The sequence below is a fragment of the Cervus elaphus genome, chromosome 19, assembly GCF_910594005.1.
Source record: "Cervus elaphus chromosome 19, mCerEla1.1, whole genome shotgun sequence".
Lineage (NCBI taxonomy): Eukaryota > Metazoa > Chordata > Mammalia > Artiodactyla > Cervidae > Cervus > Cervus elaphus.
In genome coordinates, this window is record NC_057833.1 from 35,275,158 (window position 1) to 35,293,214 (window position 18,057).

Sequence of the window (18,057 nt, forward strand, 5' to 3'; positions counted from 1 at the left end):
TAGAAATCTTCTGTTTTGGATTCCACAAACCAATCACTATATTTTTTTTCCTTCAAATCATTTTTGCTTTTGTTTTCCTTTCATGGTCTTTATAACACCTCCCAGATTATTAGTTTGCAAATTAAAATTCTGCTTTGGGAGTTCATTACATTTTACATGAACTCACTTTTAAATGAGGGAAAAAAAGAGTTCCAGTGAAACCAGTCCTAGTATTGAAAACTCCAGCAAGTTCAGGATAAGGCTGGCTCTGGCTATAAAACACAGTGTCGAGACGAAATATTAATTTATTGTTTCTCAGCTTTAAATTCACCCTTCTTTGCCCTACTTTGTGGCTGTTTGCAGTGGACTACAAATTGTGAGACTTCATTTTTTTCTTGCCAGCTGGCTCACCATTAGGTTCTACCAATAGAGGGCGATGAAACACTGGAAGCGGAGGAAGGAATTTTTCTTAGCCCAGTCTGTTTTCTGCAGAGAGCGAGGGTGTCAGTGTACTGGGAGGTCCTAGCAGTGTTCATCAGTGGTGGCAACTTGCACAGCTCTGCAGCAAGTGACCCTTAGAGCTAGCTTCTTCTCCATCAGAGAAGCAGGCACAATGCTCCAGAAGTAGCCAGGCACTGTCTTCCAGGGTCAGAATCTTAGCCTTGTGGGGATCCTCTTAAGTTTCCAGGTTCCTTCCTTGTTTCCTTCCCTCATCTCCAGGGGTGGTGACAACTTCTTACAGCTGCCACCTTTGTTATACTTAGAATTTTCTTTTACCCCACTTACACAATATAATAATTTCTAAAATTTACCCTGTTCAAATCGCTGGTATGGTTTGTGTGTCCAGTCTGGACCCTGACTGATTACAAGGTCCTGCAGGCTCAAGAATCAGAATGACTGAACTCAAATCCTGGCTTTAATACTACTTAACTCTCTAGTTTCTCTCTACCTCTATTTCCTCATCTCTAAAATTCGGGTATAACCACTACTACAATCACAAAGCTATTGTGAAATGGTAGGTGAAGTACTTACTTAGCATAGTTCCTGAAATGAATGTTCAACAAATGTTCAGCTTTTATTATTCAAAAGAACTCACTAAAAACAGTAAGGACAGCCTGTCACTGATTACAGACTGAATACTTTCAGAGCCTCATTAAATGCAGACAACTAGTGGCCACAGGTAAAACCTCTACCTATGACTTTTCAATCTATTTATACCAAGACATTTAGCTAATCAGTTGTCAAGGTTTGTGTAGAACAAAAAGTAATTAGTAACTTCTAGGATTTTTAAATTCTAGGAGCTTGTTTACAAATTCAGAGTTTACCACCTCACATTAGGAAATAACTTAAAACTTGCTCACTTCACTTACCCACATAAAATATTAAAGCACAGTAATTTTAATACTATGAACGTCCCTCAGAAACTAATGATAAAAGCATAAAGCAAATAGAACAGAACAGGTTGTACTAACTACACAGATAACTTGACATGGGAAGGAACTAACGTATTAGCCCATTTCTATTTACAGCAATGTCTGGGGCATGGATATCAGTTCCACAGTGACTCTTATAGCAGTGCACTGATTTCATATGAAGACTACACACGCACCCTAATTCTGTCATGCCATCCATGAATTCCTGTTTGGAGAACTCGCACTGTGTTGCTGCTCTGAACTTCCACGCGATGATTAACACACTGATGCTGGCTGGATCGAGGGCCAGGTCATCACAGAACTGCTGTATACCATCTATTCCAATTTTATTTTCATCTTGAGGATCTTTAAAAACACCAGTACAATATGAAATTAGTGCCATACTTTCTAAGCTACTCCTAAAACTGACAAAAGGAACGCTTTCTGTTCCATATTTTAAAATGATCACAAGAGACCAAAAATACAAAGAAATACTGCTTTAACTGTTACATTCCCCCTGTAATATTTAAAGCCACTTTGCCCCTGAAACAGCATTCTTAAACAGCAGGATAGGCACTAGATAGGACCTGGTTTTTTAAAAGTCTCATTTATTCATATGAAAAAAGTCCCATACTTACACACCACCAGAAAATCTGACATTCCTATACAGGGAAAAAGGATTTTTACTGAACATATCCACATTTAACAAAGGCACTCTAAACAGTATTATATACAGAAATTCTTTTCTCCTTGAAGTTTAATTTCATTATAGAAATCTCTTAGAGAACATCAGAAAAACCAAACTGTGTGATTCAATTCTAATCACAAGACAAACATCTGCTATTCAAATTAAAGAAAAACCCCAACTATCAAAATTTACTTTTCAGACAGCAAAAATTTAGATACAAATACAAGGAGAAAGAAGTACTCATACACTTGTCAAAAAAATGCGCACATCCCTTGACTTTGGGGGAAGAGCTATGTATATCAATATAATCCCACCTTTGGAAAAACTTTGAAATAATTCTATATATGTATTTCTGCATAAAAGACACAGAAAGTTGGACACCAGGCTCTTAAATATTGGTTCTCTCAGGAGAATAAAAGACATAGAAACTATTGACTTTTTCTTTATTCAACCTATTATGTATTAACTTTTTAAAAGTATATATTACTTTATAATTATTTAAACATTATTAAAATTATTACGCAGGTTTCCTTAAAATAGGCTCAGCTGAGTTTTATGAAAATGAGGGAAAAAACCTAGTCCCCCCAGTCCCCATTCTCAAACTGGGTAACAGAGGAGGAAAAAAGGAGGCAAATAAAGGGTAAGGAAATAAAGACACTAAGAAGAAATTTTAGTGAAAAGAGGGAAATAATTTTTCAGATTTCTTAAATTAATTCTAAGATCTAAAGAGCTCTGTTAGACACATCCACCCAATTAATGTCCTCTGTATTATTTGATTTCTCACAAGAAGCATGTAACTCTGGAAAACCTGGTTCAAAATATTTAAAGTCACAAGCAAACACTCACCTTTGTATCTACTGTATAGTTGTTCTAACTTCTTCCTGTCCAATGATCCTTTTACACTCTCTCGTATATAAAGCTCAGGATTTTGAAAAAAATTGTCTGTTGCAACATCTAACTTCCAGTCATTTTGAGACAGACAACTTACTGCTGTTTTTTCACTAGATTGTGTGAAGATCATAAACTGACGAACTTTATCCTTCTGCGATGATTTCAACTTGTTCTATTGAAACCAGAAAATAAACTGAAACTTTGTAACATCACAAAAGACTAAGTATTTCTATACTGCTTACTAAATCATTTTTAGCAATACATGTGCCTCATAAAATAACATTTAGCTTAATGTTTTGATCTATTAATAAGGAAAATTTTTTAAAAATCTAAAACACAAAATCACTACCATTTTGGAAAAGCAACTAGGACAGAGGCAAAAGAAGTTTACCCACCCTGCATTTCTCCTAAAAGTGGGTCCTGTGAGAATATATAAAGGCTCTAGGAGGGAAGCAGAGCTAACTCTCAAAACCTTAACCAAGCACAAAGTTCCAAGGGATGCTTAAGGAGTGGTGGGGAAGATGATATTATTTAAGCCAGTCAGAACATTCAAGTGACCCTGAGGAACAATGAGATTAACAGATATTTGTTGCAGTCCTAAAACACATTGTAAAGGATATGGGGTACAATTCTCCCGAACCTCACCACCCAACCTACTCACCCCCGACCCTGGTTTTCTTGCTATCTTTACCACATGTGACAAGAAACAGGGTATGAGGTACTCTACATTTCTCCTTACAGGGGTCAGGAACCAAGATAATTATCAAGAGAATTTCCTCGTATTTTCAATCAAACCAGAAGCAGTGAAATATGAACAAGTACCCTGCATCCTCCCAACCAAGGTAATCTTTTAATAGAATTCTCCTTCTTTCACCGTGAAAGAAATTACCTCTTTCCCTTGGCCTGAGCCTAGGAGACATTCTCTCTAGCCAGACTCTACTGTAATAACCTTCTCTCACTGGCCTTGTGTTGACACATACTCATTTCTCATCTGCCCTGAGTCCTAAGCAAAATAAAGTAGGGCAGTTAGGCCCTCCACTCTCTCCCAGTCTCAAGGGCCACATTCTTTGACTCCTCATGCAAGCTGTCTCCTGTGTAATTTCAGCCTCCCCACTATTACTCTTCCCTCTCGCAAGTCCTAATACCATCTCTCAGCAAAACACGTGGGTTCTTTCTGAGCTATTATTGCCAATGAAGAGGAAAAAGCATGTGAGTAGGACACACATTAATAGATACAGTGTTCTGTGGTTTAAGCAACACATCTGAGAACCCAAGCATTTTTGATCTGGCCCAGACAGATCACAAACCTCAATCCCCTGATTGTACAGATGAGAGAACAGACCCCAAATGTTAAGGAATTTGTTAAAAGAAAATCACCCAGGTTATTAGTAGAAATGGGTCAAGAACAGAAAGATCTCATGAATCTGAGTTTTACTAATCTTTCTATAAACCACACTGCTTGCTGTACATACTTACAAATCTTTTGAGGTTTTCAGGAAAAAGACTAACGAAGATATAAATATTTCCACCTTTCACAGAGTAAAAATAAGGCTATGCAAAAATCAAATATGAAAACCAACCCCATCTTTAATACCCTGGAGTCCAATCTGTCAGCCATACTCTTCTCTGTAAATGTGTTATTGCTTAGGATTACACATTAAAATCTCAACCTCTGTTCTCCATTAAAATTGAGAAACTATCAATTTACTAGCCTCCTGTTATTTCATAAATAAATCTACCACTTCTGGACACCAGATAACTCATATCCCATTATTTGACACATCTCTCAAATGTCTAGGAGTCCCAACTTGAAAAGTACCTAAAGATGTTATTCAATTGCAACAAACCCACAATGAAATCAAATGACAAGGCGGATACCTGTCTTAATATACTGTTGAACTGAAAGGAAACCACTCTGATTTCAACTTTTGCTACTGAAAGCTATTTTTAAAATGAATATACCTTTCTAAGAGATACAATACATGTAAGTGATACGGTATCTAAGAGATGTAGTATATGACATATGTTTTAATCCTCTGAAGAACAGGGAAGTTCCTGAGGGTCATTATGATCATCACTGACCACTGTATAACGCTGCACAAAGTGCTGGAGATTAACCTAGAAGTATAACAACTACAGGCCACAATCTGGAAATAACTTTTAAATTAAACATTTCCATTTTCCTAAAAATTAAGAAGCAGCAAAGCAATCAAAATTATTGGGGGGGATATCATACAGTATTAAATCCCATGTTATTTCCTGAGGCTTGAGTGAGTTTTGAAGAGAGGGAGGAAAAACACAGCTTAAGTCAGTTCTGCCAGTCAAAAAGTTGTTCACTGCACTAATGACTTCCTATCAGAAAGCAAGATATTAGAAAATTGGGGGGACAAAGATAAAAAACAGTCCTATCCATAAAAACTAATAACAATTATATAAGTGAATTAACTCCATTTCATATCTTACTTGAAATAAAAGTATAAATAATGTCCATGTATATGCAAACAAATTATTTTAATGGGTTTAAATTTCCAGTATATGGAGCAATATATTTTAAGAAAAAGGGCTGCAGCTACCCATTTCCAATACCACAGAGGCTAATGAGTGATACCTCACTGAGAACTGACAGTATGAGTTCCTGCTAGGCCAAGTTGTAATGAGCAATTCCATTGTGCAAAGTCTGATGAGCATCCTCCCTTTTCTTGTACTTTTAATGCACTCTGACCGGTTGGTTCCTCTGTCGGCTCTCTGTGCCTAGAATAAATCTTAACACTTGCTCTCTTACTAGGGAGCCATGTACTCAATTCTGTAGTCCCAAAGGCTGCCTAGAGGAAGCTGGAGTGGGCTACACAGAGCCACCCTTTCCCCAAGCCTATTTAGGAGAGCTACAACACACCCATCCCCTTTTCCCAGGCCACAAGGGGGCATCAGGCAAGGAGTTCTGATTTTGACAGTACAGCTCAAAGGTTTAAATTTCTATCAACTTGAGAAAGAGGAAAAGGGTATTTAGACAGCAAAGAAGTATTTTATAAGGGATGAGAAGTGGACAGAAAACCGAGGTGGAAGAAAAAACAGATGGAGTGTCTCTATTTCTACTACAAAGCCAGTGGGTATCTTCCTAAGAGCAAAAACATATGACAACTACAATGATTCAGCACTCAAATGTAGTACATGCTATTTAAGACTTACTTAAAAGGAACAAACTAGGGTGGTCACTAAACAAGATTAAGCAATACAATCTTTAGGACTCAAGTGTGAAAACTATCTAGAGATTATCAAATTTTCAAGGAAATTCAATATTGGCGAAGTATGTAAAATGTATAAAATACAGAATAGACCCTAATTATTATGGCATCCAGTCCCATCACTTTATGGCAAAAAGATGGGGAAACAGTGGAAACCGTGACAGACTTTATTTGGGGGGACTCCAAAATCACGGCAGATGGTGACTGCAGCTATGAAATTAAAAGGTGCTTGCTCCTTGGAAGAAAAGCTATGACCAACCTAGACAGCATATTAAAAAGCAGAGACATTACTTCACCAACCAAGGTCCATCAGTCAAAGCTATGGTTTTTCCAGTAGTCATGTACGGATGTGAGAGTTGGACTATAAAGAAAACTGAATGCCAAAGAATTGATGCTTTTGAACTGTGGTGTTGGAGAAGACTCTTAAGAGTCCCTTGGACTGCAAGGAGATCCAACCAGTCCATCCTAAAGGAGATCAGTCCTGGGTGTTCATTGGAAGGACTGATGCTGAAGCTGAAACTCCAATACTCTGACCACCTGATGCAAAGAACCAACTCACTGGAAAAGACCCTGATGCTGGGAAAGATCAAAGGCAGGAGGAGAAGGGGACAACAAAGGATGAGATGGTTGGATGGCATCACCGACGTGATGGACATGAGTTTGAGTAGGCTCCGGGAGCTGGTGACAGACAGGGAAGCCTGGTATGCTGCAATCCATGGGGTCACAAAGAGTTGTACATGACTGAGCGACTGAACTGAACTGACCTTAATTATTTCTAATTCTAGCAAAACAAAGGGGAAAGAGAGAGGAAGGAAGAGAGGGAGGGAGAAAAAGAAACACTGTGTCTTGTAATAGAAAGCTAATAACAATTATATCAAAGATTACTGAAGTTAGAAATACTATAATCTGAACAGTAAAAAGCACCTACTTACTCATCTTTCCAAAATTAAAAAAATGTGGTTATCAATATATATTGTTTAATAGTTAAATCTAGCTGATGTTTGCAATTTTTTTTCCACTCAAGAACTTTGGAATTTACATTTAAAATAACAGTTTATCTGGGACAAAAAAAAAAAAAAAATCAGACAAATACTTTGGACATAGCCAAGTATCATATAGCCAAGTGAATGAACTTAACAGTCTACTGCAATAGAAAAATGGGGACTCAAAAAAGCTCTAAAACAAAAAATGATAATAAAGTTACACAAGTACTTCCATCAAGAAAAACACTGAACATGGAAAATTATTTTCTAGGTAACAATTTCAAAATAAAAATAATTTTAATAGGTGGCATTTTTAAAACAAAAAATTAAGATTTTATTATTTCTATTATTCTGAATAGAATCTCACCCTTAAATTTCAATCTCTCACCCTTTAAATTTCAAATTCAGTCTAAACTCCAGAAAGACAGACACCAAGGCCTTTATATTTTTAAAAGAATTAATTTTCTAACTCAATTCTAGTTATCTCAGGATTTGATGAATCTTAGCTCACAAAAGACAATGTTTTAAAAATTCAAACACTGTAATGATCACCCATAATTTTCATTAAAAACTCTGGATGTGGTTCTCATGTGTTTACCATATAATTAACAGTTTAACTTCATCTGAAATTTAGAAGAGCTGGTGTAAGTCCAGAAAAATCATACTTTCTATATATGATACATAGTATCCAGCAGATATAGCCAAATGTTACCAACATCCCAAACCACTCATCTATAAAAAGGCCTTCTCACAGACTGTAGGTCTGAAATCAAAAGTAGAAGAAAAATCAATCCAACTAACCAGACTACTTTCTATTCCCAGAGAAGACTTTCACCTAGGGGCAAAGTTCTATCAGAAGGCCAGGCTAAGAATCTAGGTAGGAGTCACTAGAAATTCTCTTCCCTTCTACCTGCAACAGAGAGGTAAAGAATGCAGACTGTCACATCAGACTGGCAGGATTTTAATACCACCTATGCCTCTTAATTGCTGTGTGACTTTAGGATCATTACTTAATCTCTATATACTTCAGTTTCTTCATTTTGTAAACAGGGTGTGAAGGTTATCTGAACTAATTCAAGTTAAACTCTTAGAATTGTAATCAGAACATAGTAAGGACTCCTTACAAGTCCACAAAGAATATACCCCAGAGAAAAAAGTAACTTTGTGTAAGTAAAACAGTAATAAAGAATAACAACTACCATACTCAGAAAATTTTTAGCTAACATTTGACCTCCTACTGTGTGCCAACTCTGTGCTAGGTATTTAATTATTAAATAATTAATTGTCCAAGCTGCCTATCATTGATTTTTTTTTAAATCAATGTGGAGATCAAGACTCAGAGCTCCTTTTATCTAAAGACAGACTTACCCAAAATGTAGCAGAACCAGAAATGAAACCCTGGTGCCTAGCTTCAAGGGATGCAGTTTTTCCATTTATTTTACACTGTCGTTAAGTGAGAGAGAAAACAAAAAGGGCAAAAGTGCAACCACTGAGCAATTACTGTGTGCACTGTGGGGAGAGGGGAATTGTGAGCAATATTTCTTCACCTATTTTTATGGAAAGTTAAATAACTAATCAACTGACCTTTTTCCTTTCAAATGTATACAATTTGCATTCTGACCAAAAAATTGCACATTAAGCATTCCCTTACTAACCAAAAGACTAATTTAGGGGTAGAACTTCCTTTTAGGTTTTTGGGGGAAGGGGAATAGGGGGGAAGAGGTGGATAGACTATTTCAAAGAAAAATGTGTTTACTGTCCTGTCATAGTCTATTTTTAAAAACATGGCTACAATCTATAGCTTTAACTATACAAAGGGGAAAATTAGGGAAAGTCAGGGTTTCCTTTTCCAATTAGAAAGTTCAAAACTCAGAGAAGAAACAAAACATATGCAGGTTATGGCCAGAAAATAGAATCAAATGTGTACAATTTCAAATATTAAGCAAAACGAAACCCCAAAGCTTCAGTATCCACCTAAATTATAACCTGCAGTTTAGAACAGTTACTTAGTTCTGTGGCTCTCATCATTCATCCATATACTTCCTGCACTTGGAATGACAATTAAAATGAACTCTTCTTAGAGAGATGCTGCAATAGTTCTAAGTCAAAAGTGGAATAATGTACTGTACTATGTAATCACTGTACCTAATGATGTTTTATATAATGGCAATTCACCTGAAAAATTATTTCAGAAGTACACTTGTAAGATCCAAACTGGTTTTGTACCTTAGGTTTTTTTTGTATCTCTTTTGTATCTCAAAGGTTTTTTAAAAATGTTCCATTGGTGAAAGTTTAAAGGAGTTTTCTTCTTCCCATCCTCAGAATTATTTTCAAAAGATGCCTACAACTGTAAATTAATAAATGTTTTGATTCTGGTTTAGAGAAGACTGTTTTGACTATTAAAAAGTTATTTTTGCTAAAATTCCTGATTACCTTTGATAATAGGACAGAAATAACCTCCTTAAAGTACTTGAGTTAGTCATCATATTTCAACTCATATCCCAAACTTAAAGCCAAAACATCTAACAAGTAGGCAAGGCAGCTAATTTAAATTTGCTCTTTCCCTCCACAAACATCTTTTCTAATGAAATCTCATATTAACAAAAAGATTAGTAAGGTGAAAACAAACAACGAAGAATTAAATGAGATTTTTAAAGTCTCACAGTTAAAGAAGTTATAATAATGACCAGCATTCAACGGTCATGGATATTTGTTTCACAAAGAGAATAAATGATCCTTGAAAAATGAAATCTCCTAATTCTAAAATTTGGTGTCTACTCAATTCCTAAACCTAGAAATATTAAAATCCTTGAATAATAAATAAGTGCTTTGAATGTTTGCTGAAATACAAACATCCTAATATTACAAAGGAATAGGCCATGTAATTCAACTTAAACCTCTGTTGCTGAACACTGTTCAGTGTTAAGGGATTCGAAAATGGATTGCAATAGAACTCTTTAGCAAAAAACTGTTTAAAAGTAAAACCGCTCTTAAAATTTTACAATGCAAATAAGCAGTCTAATCACTCTTACTGGGTACTAATTATATAAAATGGGTTCAACAAAATGATGAAAGACACTTCGGTGGCATTTCCCCCTTTTGTTTGGGCTTTTTCTTAGGTGGGGATATACATCTAAAGTGACTAGGTAAACTAGATAGTCAGCAGGTTATTCAAGAGCTTGTTTGTGTCCACAAAGCAACTGAATCCTATTTGGAACTATCTCTCTTCATCAAATGTCATGGCTAATACTATCACAACTTGAGCAACACACACTCAAATTTAAAAGGGGGCTTTCACACAGATTTTCATTATGCTTGACTCAACTTATGAAGTCATAATCAAAAGAGCCACTTGACTCAAATAAGCTCAGCTCTTTTAAAACTTAAAAAAAAAGAAAAGCCCCACCACCACAAGTTAATTTTACTTCAACTTTTTTATCACATGTACCAAAAGAGTTCTAATTTTTCAATTACTTAAGTGTTTACATCAGATCATCTGATTTGATATGGAAACAACTAGGTCACTATTCAATATAAGGAAGAAACCAGAGTGAAATCAATCAAAAATTCCACACCCATACAGAAAGGCTGCTTGCTGGGTTTAAAAAAAAAAAGAGGAGGGGTAGACAAAGTGTGTAACCAGAGACCAGGCTTCTAATCCCTGCTCTCTCACATACTAACTCTTTACCTTGGTCATCTCTTTAGAAACGCTGAACATACTTTTTCAGACATGATACAAGGAAGTAGCAATACCCTATCCCACAAATTGGAGTGGAGATAAAAAACAGCTGTGAATTGTTTGACTAGCAGAGGGTATGTTCTCAATAAACACTAATGTCCTCCTTTCTCCCTAAAGGTCCAGTTTTTTTGCATAGTCATTAAATGACATGCCAACTACTACAAACTCAAAAACAACCTACAAAAGAGATTGTACTGTGCTGTTTTTATTAACTAGCATGGCCAGGTAAACTTGATGTTCATCTAGTATTTATTAAATATTGGGCAGTCACCTTATTCAGAATTCAAATTCACACAGAAGCTGCATTTCTTCTTGTCTTTAAAAACTGCTTGGGACATAATTATCTATAACTGTAACAGGACACTATGAGACAGTAAAACAAGGTCTATCATACCATTCAGAATCCTTCACTGGCTCCCCATTTCTCTTGGAGTAAAAACACAACATCCTTCCAATGTCTACCCATGCCCATCTCCACTCCTTACCACTCAGACTTCATCTGCTCCAATGCCCAACATGCCCCTCTCCCCCAGCCACACTGGACTCACTGTTCCTCAAACTCTCTGACCACATTTCTGGGTGGCTTACTCCCTCATCTCCCAGTCAGCTCAAAATCTACTTCATCAGTGGTGCAAACATCGTTTTGCACCCCCAATTCTACTGTACCCCTGCACTCCCAATTCCCCCCACCCAACACTACTTTTCTCCCAAAGCACTTAACATTTTCTAACACAGTAAGGAAGAAAAAATATATACTATGCTTATTATTTCTCTCTCCCTAGTAAAAATGCAACCCTCACCAGGGCAGGGATTTTTATCTCAAGGCGGGGGGAAAAAAAAAAATATATATATATATATGTATATATGTGTGTGTGTGTGTGTGTGTACACATATATATACATATATGTGTTTGTCTGTCTGTGTGTGTATCCACATCCCCAGTGCCCAGAACACTGCCTGGCATACAGTAGGCATTTAAGAAATAATTATTAAAATTAATTAAGGCCCTCCCCTAATCTACTTATGTATATGCAAAACAATGTGAAACAAAAGGAAGACAACCTTGAACAGGCCTACATTAATCTACACTTACAAACTCTGACATTTGTTGAAAATATAATCTTATATTTCAAAGTCCAGACATTTTAAAAAAAAATTAAAAACATAGTAAATTAACAGCACTAACCACTCATCTGAATTTTGTTATTTAACATTTTCATTAATAACACTTGGGTTTTCCTCTGTTTAAATGAATAAATTAACTTCAAATCAATTTTCAACCATTTCGCTAGATTTCATGTGAGCTAAGACTGTATGTACCACAAGTACTGGGGAAAATAGTAAAACCAGGAAAAATTAGTTTCAGTTCTGCAATTAACAATTTTGCAAACTTGAACCTCAAAACCTCTTTGATCCTCAATTTATTCTTCTGTAAGAGGGAAGAGGAGTCAATTAGATGATCTCTGAAGATATATTTCAGGTCTAAAAATTTCATGATGCTGAGTCTATAAAAATCTAGTAGGTCACACAGTTTACAACTTTTCACACATCTAAGAAAAATCATTAAAATCAAAAATTTTAGCTGAATGTACCTTTATCAAATCCTGTCTCTTACAAATAAGAAAACAAGCCAGAAGTCAAACACTTTTTTTAAAAAGACTTTCAGGAGTAACAAAATATTGTCTAGTTTTGGAGCTATTTTTGACCTTTCTATGTGGGTGTCAGGTAGGTTAAATGAACATGTTTCTTATACAAAATAAGATATTTAAAAAAAAAATTCAGATATTCCATCATTTAAGTCTGACCCCAAATCCCAGGAATGACAATATACCATGTGCTCTAGAAATGGACTGCGTTACACCGAGAAACATTAGCCCCAAAATTGTATCAAGAAGTAACTGTAAGTAAAATAAATTTACAATGAAAAACTAGAAAATTCTTATGGCCTCAATTCTTTTAGGGCCCGTGGTGATTTAGCTTCCAAACTAACAAAAGCATACCAAGACAATTCTGGTGACATGATCTGAGTTCAGCCACAAAAAAAGTGTTTTAAATTAGTAATATCTTCCCATTACTAGTGTAATTAAATGAGTTATGGCTAAGTTCCAAAACTAGCTACTTCAATAGCAATAAAAGGACAAAAGCTTACGAGTCCCAATACAAGGTGAACTCTCATTTGAATCAGGTGAATCCTGAATTCATGAACAGGTAATGAGTATTATCAACACCTTGGATTCCAGAGGATAATGGTGATTGGAGGCTATTATGAACAGAACGCATTTCGATGGGCTCACTTAGTGTTTACCAGGGAATTACATTTCATTACTTCAAGCTTACTCTTACAAGCCAAGCGTCTGGAAACTTTAGGAGTAACATCTATGACCGTCAAAATACTTAAGAAATTGGAAACTGTTTAGCCGCCCTGCTGGATCTTTGAACACTGTAATATCAGTCTAAACGTTAACCAGTAGTTTATGGCAAAGTTTTCTTACAAATACAAATGGTCAGCTTTCATTGAACTTACCGCAGAACCTAGGTCTTGAGTACATGGCAAACTAAACCACATATTCATACACGACACCAAAATTCTGCTAAGTTGGAAGCTGAGACGAGTTAAGTGTCATTCAGCAGAAATAAGACCAACCAAAAACAAAGACACTGGAGCAAAGACACATACACCCTCCTCAAAGAGGCCTTTATGTTCCCCATGAGCAAAAGGACAATAATATCACTTTTACTGTCTATTCATACAGTAACCTGCATGGAATTCAACTCATGCTCAGACTACAATGCCAACATCGCTTCTGAAAAACAAAAAGTCCAAGAGTCAGGTACATTATTACCAAACTGTAAACAGATAACTTGAACACCACGTCTTGAAGCTTGTAGGACGTTTTCCAAACAAAAAAGCAGAGGGGACTAACTTGACAAACTGTTTTTTAAAAATCACAAATGGTCTTTAACTGGCATAATAAAGCAATTACTCCTCCCACCTCAAGGAAACAAAATATGTGCTCAAAAGGTAGCAAGTCTGTTTCTCCTAATTTTATGAAATGAGAACAGGTTGCACTTCCGTACTTCCCCCCTCCCCCAACGTCCCCCCAGCTCAGCGGTCTCCCATGTTCTCAGAAGAGGTAAATATAACCTCCACCAACTGGCCAGTGAAACTCCCATTTTCCAAGAGCACGGGACGTAGCGAGAGGTGATGGAGAAAGAAAAGGGCTGTTACCCCGCCCCAAGCAAAACTGCCTGGAGACTTGAGGGGTGCTGGAGCCGGAGCGGAGGAGGGAGAAGAGCGCCGGGAAAGTCTTTCCTTCTCCCGGCGGGGCGGAGGGGGAAGCCCCGGCTTCGGGCGGGGGGAGCCTCCTACCCGGAACCCCAGACCCCGGTCCCCGGCCAGACACAATGGAGCCGGCGTGGGGGCCGGGCAGGGACCGGGCCGTTGCCCCATCCCCTCCCCCCCGCCCCAACGCCTGCTCCCGCCGCGTCGGGCCCAGCGAGGGGCACCGGGGGCCGCTCCCCGCGTCCCAAACTCCCCGGGGCTCCCGACTAGGCCCGGCTCCGCTCCGCCTCCTCGGCTCTCGCGTAGCGGCGGCGCCCGGGCGGGAAGGGGCGAAGGAGGAAGGGAGAGGCAGGGAGGAGAGCCCCGCCGGGGAGCGGGACGGAGGCCGCAGGACGAAGCTCCGGGCGGCGGGGTCGCCGCGGGGCGGAGGGCGGCCGGGGCGAGGGTGCGCGGCTGCGCCGGCCCCCAGCCGGCGGGGCGGGCGGCCGCAGTGCCTCACCATGTTGGTGTCCTCCAGGCCTCTCCCCTCCTCCTCCGGCTCCGCAGCGAATGGACGGCGGCGGCAGCGGCGGCTCCTCTCACGGGCTCGCCGGGCTCCCGCTCATGCGCAGTGCGGGGCGGCCCCGGCGCGGCCCGAGGAGGCAGCCCCGGGCCTCCGGGAGGCGGAGGGACTGGGGCGGGCGGCGGGCGCCCCGCGCGGGGCTTCCCCCGGGCGCGGGGGTCCCCCCGGGTGGGGCGGGCGGGGCAGGGGGCGACGCACGCACCGCGCGCGCAGACATCCTCCCGCCGCGCCCGGCGGCCCCCGGCGTGTGGGGGGCCAGGGGACACCACCTACGCTGCCTACGCGCTCCTTACGCCGTGGGACTGCCGGGCCGGGTCTCCACCGACTCGAGGAGGGGAAGAGCCGGGGCCGAAGACTTGAGCAGCCGGGGACCACTTGGAAGGGCCAGGACTGACGCGCTAGATCCGATCCAAACCACCCCTTCCCATCAATACCAAAAGACGGGGGGGGGGGGGGGGGGGGGGGCGGTGGAGAAAATAGTAAAAACACCTCCTACCCCCAAGTGTTTTCTTATCCCAGTCCAGTATCTGGACTGCATCGGGTCCCCCACGTGGACATACCAGAGGAAACCATGGTCTAGCCATGTGGGAGCCGGAATGCCCTTTAGAATGGCCCAGACTCTTCCCAGACCTGTGTCCACAGGAAGACCAGTGGGATGGCCCTAGGGTTCCAGGCTAGGAGGATTGAGCTTTCAGGGCCTCATTCATGCCACTCTGGTGGCGGATATCAGTGCCTTCCGCTTGGTCTCTGCTTAGTTCAACCTTCCTATGATAAGTTTGGAAAATAAAGAACTTTTTTTTTTTTAACCAAGGGTTGACACAGTCTTGGTTATAAATCTGATGAGTCTGAGGGTACCTGGATTTTCTGCTGGGGATCAAGTGCTACAGGGAGTACAAAAGATTCTTTGGAGTGGTCCCTGACCTTAAAAAATTGACTATCCAGTTAAAGAGATGAGACGCTTTCACAAAGGAAGGAAATAAGAAAACAGGTAATAAAGCAAACATTAAAAAAATCACATCTAGGGCTGAAGCCAAAAAATCTGTATTTCAGTACAGAACCAACCTGAGTGGAAGTGTTATCATTCTCACCTGTTATCACTGTACTCACCAACATCTTTTTCCCCCCAATGCTAGCATAGGCTGCCAGATCAACCCAATGACTTCATGGCTTTGAAATTCTTATCAAAACTTCTTTGGCTATTCCGGGGGTCCTCCTGACACTTCCTGGAGCAGCCGTGTATCAGGAGCTCCCAGGACTCTGCCAAGACCCATCCCTGGCTACCAATAAGCATACATTCATTTGTTTTCACCAGCCTTCAATGTGCACATATTAATGTCCCAGACTCCTTGCTAAGCCCTGGGAAAATATTCGGTAAAGACAGACCAGATCTACCTAACGCAGCAAGCCTGAAGCTGGACCACAGCCATAGATGTTCTCCTTCCAGGAATTCACCTAGCATTTGACCTGAAATATCAAGTAACATCTAGGGTCTTTTTTTTTTTTTTTTTTTTAACATCTAGGGTCTTAATGAAGAGTGTTCACTGTCTCTCTTTCCGCAAACTTATACTTCACTAAGGTAACAGTTCATGGGTTTTCTTAAGCTCTTTTTTCCTGACTGCCAGCTCCAGCAAGGGCGTCCCTGGTGGTTCAGCAGTAAAGAATCCACATGCCAATACAGGAGACGCAGGTTCAGTTCCTGGGTCAGGAAGATCCCCTGGAGAAGGAAATGGCAACCCAGTCCAATATTCTTGCCAGAAAAATCCTATGGACAGAGGAGCCTGAAAGGCTACAGTCCATGGGGTCACAAAAGAGTCGGATATGACTTGTCGACTAAACAAGAGCACCTCCAGCAAACAGTTCTTCTCATTCTACCTGACCTCTCTACTGCCTTTGAACACTTTCGCCTTAGATTTCCTCTCCATTATGTTCCATGATTCCACCTTTTACTATGTTTCCTCCTTGCTATGAGACACTCTCCTTTGCTGGCTCAGCTCTCTTTGGGTCTTAAATGGTAGACTTTTCAGAACTATCCCTGAATCTCTTCCTGTATATGAGCTGTGTCATGCTCTCACTCACAGTTCCACAATGTCAACTATTATCTATATCTTCAGGAGTCCTAAATCTTGACTTCTAGGTCCTGAGTGGCAGGCCTGCACATTAATTTTGGTTACTTCACCAGCCTGTCAATCTTGACAGATCCAAAACCTTATCCACAAATCTTTTTCTCCTGTCTTTTTCTCAGATCAGCTAAGTCAGAAATTTAAGTCATTCACGACTCCTCCTACTTCATCCCACTAATCTAATTGCTCACCAAACTTCATCAGTTTCACCTCCTAAATAATTTTGAATCTGCATTCTATCTTCTATCCTTCTATAGCCAAGCCTCTATTATATTTCTTCTCATCAGTAGCCTCTTAACTCAAGTTCTGGCCTCTACTCTTTCCCTACTGTTTCAGACTTCTCTTGCTGTAACACAAATCTGAATTTCATCCTTAACATTCTCATTGGGCTCCATAAATGTGAGCCCCTTTGGTGTGGCATACAAGGCTCTCTCCCCGTATTCTGTTCACTAACCTTGCAATCTTCCACCCCCTTCCACACAAATGCACCTCATATTTGTTTTAACAACCCAAGCCTGCCATCTCTCATTCTGCTATCTCTGGGTAGCAGCCTAAGACTGACTGAGGGCTTTCCATATACTGGGCACTGTGTTAAAACCATACACAGCCTAAGTCACATAATCCTCACTTCAACCCTACGCATGCATGAATGCTAAGTCACTTCAGTCATGTCCAACTCTGTGCAACGTCATGGACAGCAGCCCACCAGGCTCCTCCGTCCACAGGATTCTCTAGGCAAGAATACTGGGGTGGGTTGCCATTTTCTTCAACCCTATGAAGTGTGTGCAAAGATTATACCCACTCTACCAAGGAAGAAATGAGCACAGAGAGGTTGAGTAACATGCCAGATGTTCTTCAGCTGATAAGTAGTAAAGCTGAGATCTAAACCCAGACAGGTGGCACTGGTGGTAAAGAACCCGCCTACTAATATGGGCGACATAAGAGATGTGGGTTTGATCCCTGGGTTGGGAAGGTCCCCTGGAGGAGGGCATGGCAACCCACTCCAATATTCTTGTCTGGAGAATCTCATGGACAGAGGAGCCTGGCAGACTACAGTTCATAGGGTTGCCAATAGTCAGACAAAATTGAAGCGACAGCATGTGTGCAATCTGGCAACAGACTCTATTCTCTTAACCACTTCACTGTTATTTCCTACCC

General features: G+C 40.0%; 1 protein-coding gene across 2 annotated transcripts in view; it reads right to left on the bottom strand.

The window, feature by feature from the left end:
• Positions 1-14,853, bottom strand: part of DCUN1D1 (defective in cullin neddylation 1 domain containing 1) — a 30,336-nt gene extending 15,483 nt beyond the window's left edge. The window contains exons 1-3 of one of the 2 annotated variants that reach the window (XM_043874012.1): positions 14,717-14,853; positions 2,926-3,142; positions 1,589-1,757 (exon numbers count right to left, since the gene is read on the bottom strand). In XM_043874012.1, the coding sequence (XP_043729947.1) occupies positions 1,589-1,757; positions 2,926-3,142; positions 14,717-14,719 (389 nt within the window). In that variant the 5' untranslated portion in view covers positions 14,720-14,853. Of the gene's footprint in view, positions 1-1,588; positions 1,758-2,925; positions 3,143-3,365; positions 6,408-14,716 lie in introns of those variants that run through there. The other variant, XM_043874013.1, reaches the window with a different exon arrangement.
• Positions 14,854-18,057: the final 3,204 nt, after the last annotated feature.